Source organism: Anthonomus grandis, chromosome 2 (genome assembly GCF_022605725.1).
Source record: "Anthonomus grandis grandis chromosome 2, icAntGran1.3, whole genome shotgun sequence".
Taxonomy (NCBI): Eukaryota; Metazoa; Arthropoda; class Insecta; order Coleoptera; family Curculionidae; genus Anthonomus; species Anthonomus grandis.
Genome location: NC_065547.1, coordinates 17,695,950 through 17,706,246, shown reverse-complemented (window position 1 = coordinate 17,706,246; position 10,297 = coordinate 17,695,950). Strand labels below are relative to the sequence as shown.

General features: G+C 32.0%; 1 protein-coding gene across 2 annotated transcripts; it reads left to right on the top strand.

The window, feature by feature from the left end:
• The first annotated feature begins 1,580 nt into the window (after positions 1 to 1,580).
• LOC126733563 (histone H1.C8/H1.M1-like) lies at positions 1,581 to 5,913 on the top strand. 2 transcript variants are annotated; one of them, XM_050436904.1, is made up of 4 exons: positions 1,581 to 1,627; positions 5,062 to 5,182; positions 5,238 to 5,355; positions 5,416 to 5,913. In XM_050436904.1, the coding sequence occupies exons 2-4, from the start codon at positions 5,087 to 5,089 to the stop codon at positions 5,511 to 5,513; spliced, it is 312 nt and encodes a 103-aa protein (XP_050292861.1). In that variant the 5' UTR covers positions 1,581 to 1,627; positions 5,062 to 5,086; the 3' UTR covers positions 5,514 to 5,913. The 2 variants fall into 2 exon arrangements, with proteins under 2 accessions (XP_050292861.1, XP_050292862.1); XM_050436905.1 differs by lacking the exon at positions 1,581 to 1,627 and adding an exon at positions 1,753 to 1,905.
• Positions 5,914 to 10,297: the final 4,384 nt, after the last annotated feature.

Genomic DNA, 10,297 nt, shown 5'->3' with positions numbered 1-10,297 from the left:
GGACATGGGTTCCTATACTCAAATGGATTCTACTGTTGCACTGAACAACCCCTAGAAGTTTGATCCCATAGTTCTGAAACACCCTGTATATAACAAGTATAAGAAGAAACACCGCCCATTTTCTTCACTATTCAATTTGGATGTGCATTTTTGGTGAAATGTAGATGAAAAATAGACTTATTACTTACACTTTTCATTGTGGATGAATCATCAGCAGTGTAGTGTACATTTAAAGGGAATTGTTCTAATTCGCCTTAAGGTGGTACATTCCCTGAACGATCTGTGCTTTCAAGACATTTTGAATTTTAACCTACTTTGGATTTCTGGTATCTTTTTTAACACGTTGACTGCCATGTGTATATATATTATACACAGCGTGTGTGTCACTGGCGCCATGTGTATAAAATATATACATAGTTCTATTGATGACGGCAGGCCGCGTGTATACGATTTACGCACACATTACGTGTATTTCTTATGGGTTCTCTATTTGTCCGGCGTAGGACTAACATATAATGTGATTGGCGTGACAATATTTTTCTATTTTTTGAAAATATAGCTGTTTTAAATTTTGCATTGCAAAAAAGTGCCCAATAATGCGGGTCTAAGTTGGATAGGATTTTCTTTGTTTTTTAGTAAGAAAATACCGCATTTTAGGTTGGGAAATGAAACATAAAGTAAATTGGAAAATGTTTTATTAAAAAAAAATAGAAGGTGATGACTAAAAATTACTTCTAAACTAATGGAAAAATACACCAAATATTTAAAACATTATGGAAAAAATGGCATAATTGATAAAAATATGGAAAACCCCTTTATTACTTTAATTTGGCTTTATGAATTACAAAAAAACATTCAACACATATTGGTGGTTTACATGGACAGGCATATGTATACATTTTAGCGGTTGTGTATAGTATTTACACACACGGGGCAGATTGATAAAAATAATACTGCGCCGCGTGTATACATATTATACATTCTTCTAAACAAGGTCAAATACAAAAAAAAGTGTCTCTTGCTACTATATTTGGATCTAAAATCTACTTATTAGAAAACAAAATTAATAAAACACTCCCGGCGCACCTGACCCTGACCGTAAAGTTCTGATATACGTCCGGCAGTCAACGTGTTAAGTTTTTAATTCGTGACATGTGCGGTAAATATCGATACTAAACCACATGCCTAGTAAGGCCCTATTAAGGAATTATTAAGATTCTAAATACGATTATTTAACTTTGTGATTTGAAAGTAAAAAGGAAATCTTTTATCACTAGTTAATAAAATGAAATTAACAAAAATAAACTTTGACCAATCTATTAATAAAATCACATTTTAGCTCCTCCTATGAATAAAAAGCAAAAAATTAAAAAAAAAATCTATTTAAAAAATAATTATGTATTGTGGTTAACTCTCCAGGGATTCCTGATTAAGAAATAAATTCAATCAAGATTTTGTAAAAAAACGAAATTCAAATATTAGCGGTTCTTTGTTAGACAGAGACGGAAATGTTGTTTACGTGAAAACGACGCACCGCGATTGGCCGACGGCTTTTGGCGCGCTACGACAGCGACTCGGTGGAACGCTTCGGAAGCTACCGGTCAAAGCCAACTAGTGTGTTCGTAAGGTGAGTCGATTTTATTTATCTGAAATTATTTTTTATAAATTCACTCGATTTTTTCACGAATCGCTCTAAAATACCATAAAATATTAGTTTTTCCGTTTGAATTTATTGAATAAGCGGCACGCTCCTACACAAACCCGTTCGGGAGTAATTAATTTCCGAAAAGAATTTTATTCGATTAAATACTGGCATGGCTGCCTCCGTGTTCGAAGCAAGAAGCCAAGCTGTTACGGTTCGGAATTTCGAAAATTAATTTCTCTGATATTACGTGTGGGATTTAGGTAATTTCCTTACGAAATTTTAGTTAATTTTTAGTTTTATTTGATTTTTCAATGTTTTCCCGGCGAAGGGCTTCAATTTACTTGGAAAAAATTTGGGTGTTGCCAGGCATTTTAATATTGTATTATTTTTGAGTATGGCGCGCGCGGTATTTTCGAATGACGCCAATGTGACTTATAAACAAATTGATATACATATATATTTTTTTAATGCTCGTCTTGATATTGCACATTTAATTGCCTGTTTACTGTATAAGTCTATATTGACCTTTATTATTTGACAAACTGTTAAATGCATTATTAATAAATAATTATATTATTTAATTAAATTTTTTCTAAATAATACATATCGCTTAATATTCAAGCAAAATTTCAGGCGAAAATGTCTTTGTCTGGCATAGGGTCCGTTATTATTATCAAGCCGCCAAGCGTCATGTCATGTGCCGTATTGATTTTCTATTTTGAGAAAATGATACAGAGAGAGATGAAAACTTTGGAAAATGGGCGTCGCGATTGCAAAATGGCCGTCATCCGTTTCTTCTCGTTTAACTTTCATTATTATAGGTACTTTATGAGGCTTTTTATAGTTATAATTTATTGATTAATTTTTTTATTTTACTGTTTTAGTTTATTACCCCACATAGTACCTAGTGGATATGTTATCTCATAAAAGCCATTATAGGTTAGATTACAATATGGTTATTGATTTGCTTGTTTATGTTTGTGTGCATAACAGGTTTTATCGTGCAATTGTTGGCGAGTTCTTTTTATGTTATTAATGTGATTTTTGCTGATTCCATGAATTCTTTTACTGACTCTCAATGCGAAGACGATTATTTGTCGTAAAATTTAGAAAGCGGATCGCGAAAACTCTTTTTTATAAAATCTGAGACCGGGATTGTATCCTTGACTCTACTCATTTCTTCAATTTTATTTTATCTTTTGTTATAAGATGTTTAATAAAAATATAATTTCTATTATGTACATGTTACATAGTTACTAATTTAAATGACTATAGGCTATAGGTACATATACCCAAACTGTGCATGGTCCATCAGGTATGGCAAAAATAGATTTTTATGTTTGTATATTTGATTGCACCTTCGCGTATATTTACCTTAAGTAAACTCATATTGTGATATGTAAATATTTTCATATTTTATATATGTTTTCTAAGAACTTTCAACAATACTTTACTTTGCAACAAAAAATTTTCAAAGTGCCATTTTTAAGGGTTTCATGAATAATAAGTGTTACAAAACAAGGCTTCACGCGAATAACACCATTTGTGTATATCTTTGAATTTTATCATGGTCTTCATGATATTAAATGTTTGTATTTACTAGGTAGATAACGGTTAATGAAAATTAATGTGTTTGCAGTCCATTTATTATATTAGCCTTAGTGGTCACCCTATTTTAAGAATACTCATTTGCATTCATTGTCTGTATCAGGTTCATCTTGTTGGATTACTAAATAAATAAAAAAATTACATTGTCATTTACATGTTCAAACCATCACTATTGAGTGCCAACCTGAAACCAAGTTTTTTGGAATAATCATTGACTCTGATCTGAACTTTACATCCCACCTATTACTTCTTTAAAAAAAATATTCATCCTATTGCTTTGCAGTTTGAATGGTGGCCATTGTACTTGGATGTTCCTTATTAGATTATTTTATTTTGCCCTGATCAAGCCTCAATAAAGATATGGGATCTGCTTTTGGGGAATGTCCGTACTATATACCTTATTGGAATTTACTATTGAAAAATTTAAACTCTAATTGGTTCTCATAATACTAACTACAATACTAGATGTTTCAGATTTAATGCTTCCAATTTGTCTCACAGCATTTGTCAAATATATAATTAACAAAAGCATTAAGATCTATAATCATTTGCAGTTATATTTGACAAGATTTACCTGTTTAGAAGAAAGATAAACCGGTTTTTAGTTGATAAGGCCTATTATAGCATAAATGAATACAATGATATTCTAGTTCCCTATTTTATTTTCTCTTATTTCTTTTAGTATTTTTATTATCCTATCTTAAATTTTCACAATAAATCTGACAACAAACTTTATTGTGTTTAAATTATATATTTGTTAAAACTTTTTGATTGTCTTACTTTTAAATTAATTTATTTGCAATACTCCTCAATGGATCCATTGATTCTATTTTTATCTTAATATTTGTTTCTAGGTACATACCATATGCTACTTACAGGCTGCTACAAAATTCGGTGCAAATATTTTAAGAGTGTATTGTTGGAGTTAAAATAAGACTTTTTTCCTATAAACATGTGTCTTAAAATGCATCTTCTCAAAGCTACAGCTCACGCAAATTGCTTGAGGAAAATCGATTATTTGTAACATTGACTACAGTTGAAATTTTCTGTTCCAAAAATGGTGTAAACCCAATTTTAGGAAAGCAATCAGGGAGGCTTACCCTTATGATGGCCCATATCTTATGTTTGCAATAAGAAATTTGAAAATGTAGAACAGCATCTAATTAGCCATGAAAAAATCTAAAATTATTGTTTTTTGCATTTTTGGATAAAATTAACTTGATTTGACAAAAAAATAAGTCACAGTGCACTTCGTATTTTCTAATTTAATAGATTAAGCGGGTATAATGATGCTTTTGTATATCAGCGATATCTCAAAAACGCTTAATTATATGGAAAAAAAGGCAAGAGACAAGAAATTTATATTTTTTCATGGCTAACTAGATGGTGTTGTTAGATTTTTAAATTTCTTATAGGCAACATAAGATACGGCCATAAGCTCTTCTAAATCCTGTCCTAAAACTGGATTTACACCATTTTTGGGACTGCACATAAAAAGAGCACCCAAAAAACCGGAACATGCAAATTTTCAGAAGAATTGATGCATAATTTCTAGTTACAATTCCAAATAATCGATTTTTTTCAAGCAATTTGTATGAGCTGTAGCTCTGAGGGTCTGCATTTTAGGACACATGTTTATAGGAAAGAAACGTCTTATTTTAACTCCAAAAATATTTGCGCCGAATTTTGTAACACCCTGTATAAGTAACGTAAAATATTTTATAATATACTATGCTTTATCCACAAGGTGTAATATCTCTTGAAAATAAAGCTTATTTTAACTTTGACATTAAGTTTTTCATTTTCAGCTTTAAAGAGAAATAAATACATAACATGTCTGACGACGGAGCCGCTGTACCAGCCAAGAGAGGACGCAAGGCCGCAGCAGAAAAAGTCGAGAAGGCAGAACCAAAAAAGAGAACTAAGAAGGTATTATAATATAATTGAAAATATTGATCAACAAGATAATTTCATTTTCTTTCAGGAGGTAGCCAAGGAAGAGGATGAAGGTGCGTCTCCGGCGAAAAGAGGACGTGGAAGGCCAAAGGGAACGATAAAGAAGAAGGCAGCACCTGCCAAGAAACCAGCGGGAAAGACCACAGGTAAACTTAATAAGTATGTGCTGTGCTTGGCATGATTTTTTAAAATTTCGTTAATTATAGGACGACGAGGTAGACCAAAGGCTGAAAAGGAAGAACCCAAATCGTCGGAAGAAGACGGCGAAGAGAATGATGACGACGGTGAAGGTGAAGACGATTAAACTAATAATGTCAACAAATCCAATATTTTTTTTATTAAGAAAAAAACTATGAGCGTTAGTTAATAAGTTTGTTTTCCTTACGTAATTGACTGAAATCGTGTGGAAATGTCTACACATTTTTCAGCACCTTTTGAAGTGTAGAAAATGTTTTAATTTCAGTTTTAAAATAGATGGGTCATCGTAAAAGGAGCAAAACCCTCACAATAAATACGGTTCAAAACTGTTTTATTATGATCTACATCTTTTAAAACGTCACATAATTTAGAATTAAGTTTGTTATAATAATAGAAAGACTTACGTAAAGTTTCATATTATATAAAAAAAAAAGATAATTTCCTGTGTTCTGTGGTTAGTCTCGAAACTTTAGGTTCATTTGGTAATAAATAAGTTCTTATCTAAATCACGTGTTTCTCTGACTAACCCTCGAATAGGCACTTGACGCCTCGGATTCAGAGGTGGTTTAAACTAATCTCGAACGAATGGCGCTATCTGGTACGTACTGGCAATCTACCCACTGCAAAAACTCACCATCCTACAAGAGCTGTAAAAAACAAACCTTTGGTGGTTGGTAATACATGGTGCCACAGTCGCATTCTGACAGTCTGAGAGTGAAGACATAAGACGATTTAAAAGTTTTTTCAAATCGAACAAACGGAGTAATGGAGGCAGACTTCCAAACAGTGAAGAAAATAAAAAGAAAAGACATAAATAGAGACGCAGACATGGATACATCGGAGAACACAGACCACTATCTCAGCGAAGATGAAGAAAAAATTAGAAGAAAAACAAGAGCAGGGTAAGCCCGAGAGAAAATTTCAAATAACTACCAATTCAGAACCTAAACATACATCCAAAACTCATCATTCAAATGACAAAACCCCCCAAGTAGTGCGCGAGAGTGCTCAAAAAATATCAATAATAGAGATTACAAAGAAAAATATTTAAAACAAAAACAAATCACCACAGAACTTGAAAAAGAAATCATTAGTTTAAAAAAAGTAAATATTGTATTAAACAATAAAATTGAAATCCTCGATAAAACTATCAATGAAAAAATCAAAATTATGGAATCTTTTAATGAAAAAGTAGACAGTATAATAAAAATTAAAGAAGATCTTGAAAAAAAAACACTAAAATTGAAAAAGAAAATAAATACGTTATCCAAAAACTTAATAAACCAACAAAAAATAATAATGAAGATCTTAATATAAAAAAAAGAAGACTCTCAGTGGATGTGTCCTTGCGTTCCTCAGGCTCAAAAGAGAGTGAGGCAATGCAGGTAAACGACACTGAGGAATCTCTCGAAAAAGAAAACATAGAAATAAGTAACCTCATAAACAAAAAACAAACAATTACAAGCCAAATGGCAAGGCCTTCCACTCCCTTAAATAAAGAACAATTTCCCAGTCTTGCAAATATAAATAAAAATCCATTAGAATCATCTCGTAAAAACCTATCTCTTATGCATAATATAGGAAATAAAGAAAACCCCAATAATAAAGACAAAATACCTAAAGTAGTACTCAGAGACTCAACAAACTGGGTCGCAAAATACCAATTGATTTGTGAAAACAAAATAAACCTCTCAGAGGTGAAAAAAGATAAATTGAGGTTAGCTTTATTTCCCCAAACAATCACAGACCATAAAAACCTGACTAAGCTCTTTAAACAAAAAAATATTGAATACCATTCCTTCTTCCTGGAAGAAGAAAGAAAACTTAATTTAATAATCAGAGGTTTTAATAAGAACTTCAAACTTGAAGATACCAACAAGATTTGGAAGAAAGGGGCTTCTTCCCGGAAGAAATGTTCTGGTTTAAAGCAGGTCCATTTAGAAGACCAACAGACTTGATCAGGTTTTTACTCCCTAAATCACAAAGTCACATATACGAAATAAATGAAATTCTAAACATAAAAATTAAAATAGAAAACTTAGACAATAATAAATATAAAATAAACAAAGATGAAATCAACATTGGACAATGCTACCGGTGCCAAGAATTTGGTCATTCTATGACAAATTGTAACGCGCAACCGAGATGCCACAAATGCCTTGACAATGCCCAGCTGAGTGTTGCAACTGTAAAGGTAATCACCCAGCAAACTGGTCAAAATGCCCCAAAAACCCGAACTTCATAATTAAAAATAAAAACACAAACAACAAAACATTTGCTCAAGCTACAAACACAAATAAAAACAACACGAATCTCCAATCTTTAAACCAAAACAAAAATATAAATCTTCTTCAAGTCTATGGACGAAAATGAAATAAACAAAAAACTTGACACTATCTCAAAGATAATTACTGAAAAAACAAACCAAAACCCCATACTAAAAGCTTTCCTAACAACAAGCTTATAAACAACAAAAAACCAAAAAAAAAAAAAAACATGAATGAATCCGTAACAATCCTATCCTGGAATGCAAACTCGCTGTACCCAAAAAGACAAAAGTTTGCAGAATTTATTAACGAAAAAAATATAGACATAATATTAGTACAAGAAACCTTTCTAAGAACTCACACAATCCTCAAAGTAGCAAACTATATAATATATAGAAATGACTGACCTAACAATATAGGAGGGGGAACTGCAATCCTCATAAAAAAATCAATTAAACACCAACTTCACTCTCAAGCAAATACTAAACCAATAATTGAAAACACTGCAATAAAAGTAAACGTAGGAGATAAAGAAATCTTGATTTACTCAATTTATAAACCCCCAAAAGAAAATCTAAACAACAAAACACTCAGATCCCTATTTAAATCAGATATCCCCACCCTAGCAGCAGGGGACTGGAACTCTAAAAGCCAAACCTGGGGATGCAAAGCAAATAATAAAGCTGGAGGAATCCTGGAAGACTATGCACTAAACAACAACTTACAAATAATAGCCCCAAAAGAACCTATCCACTATCACTACAAACTTTCAGATATCCTATATATAGCAGTAACTAAAAACTTTAAAGAAAACATAGCCATAGAAAACTGCGAATCCCTATCATCCTCAGACCACTCCCCTGTCCTTATCACAATCTCATCCCTGTTCTCAGAAAAAAATGAATTTTCCAAACCAAATGAATGAAATGAAAAACCAAAACAGTCACAAACTGGAATCTATTTAAAAACATACTAAAAAACCAAATCCCCATCCCAAAACCCAAATCAACCACAGAAATTGAAGAAAAAGTCAAACTATTAACAGAAAATATAAACAATGCTTTCGACAAATGCACAATAAAAATCCTAATCCAAAAATCCCACTACATGAAATTCCAACCCAATATAAAAGAACTCATAAAAAAAAAGAAATAAATACATGAAAAAAGCAAAACAAACCCTAGGCCCAGATTTTAAAGAATTGGCAAAAAATCTATCCAAAACAATACAAAACGAAATTTACGAATTCAGAAATGAATACTGGAACGAATTCCTCCAAAATCTCAACGAAGACGATGAATACAAAAAAAAATTCTGGAAAACATCCAAAGTGCTAAGAGGAAACATTAAAACAACGATCCCACCCATACTAAAAGAAGATAATACCCTCAGCTTTTCAAACACAGAAAAAATAGACACTTTCAATAAATCGCTAAATAAAATGCTCGAAAACAATCAATTTATTAAAGAGGTCCAAAATGCATACAATATAATAGACACAATCCCACTAAACACACTAAAAAAAACGGAAAAAATAACACTAAACGAAATCAAAGACATAATAAACCCACAAACAGAAAAGCTCCCGGATATGATAAAATAACAAATAAAATGCTTAAAGAACTCCCAGACAATACACTTTTAGATATAAAAATCATATTAAATAAATGCCTCGAAACGTGCTATTTCCCAGACATATGGAAAAAAGCAATAGTGACAGTTCTCCCCAAACCAAATAAAAACAAAAAATTCCCGGAAAACTGGAGACCTATAAGCTTACTACCAACCCTAGGAAAGCTATATGAAAAAACAATCCTCAGTAGACTTCTGACAGAGATTTCAGAAAGAGATATAATACCCGAAGAACAGTGCGGATTCATGAAAGGCCTATCAACTGAACACCAATTAGCCAGAGTACATCAATACACCATAGATGCCATGAATCGCGCCAGAACCACAGCCATGATTACACTAGATATAGAAAAAGCCTTTGACAGAGTATGGCACATGGAACTAATATATAAAATGATAAACCTTAGAATGTCTGCTGGATGGATAAAACTGATAAAAAGCTTTCTGGCAAATAGGTATTTTACTACCAAAATAGACAACAAAATAGGAGAATTCACCCAAATAAAAGCAGGAGTACCCCAAGGCGCCCCATTATCACCAATCATTTTCAATATCTATCAAGCAGACATCCCTAAAAACAATCCTCACTCCGAAATAGCTCTCTACGCAGATGACACATACATCTTCTCTTCTGGAAATAATTATAAAATAATCACAAAAAACCTACAATCCCACCTTGACAAAATAGTAAACTGGGCACAAAAATGGAAAATAAAAATAAACCCTAACAAGACAGAGGCCATCCTAATATCACGAAAAAGAAATAAAGACATCACAAATATAAAAATAAACAACATCCCAATCCCATGGAAAACAGAAATAAAATATCTAGGTCTATATTTTGACAGGCTTGGACGCTTTAACAACCACATTAAAAAAAATTAATGAATGCCAAGGCATTGTCCAAATGTTAAAACTTTTCCTTAATTATAAAAGCAAACTAAACTTAAAAAATAAAGTTCTATTATATAAACAAATAATAAGACCTAAA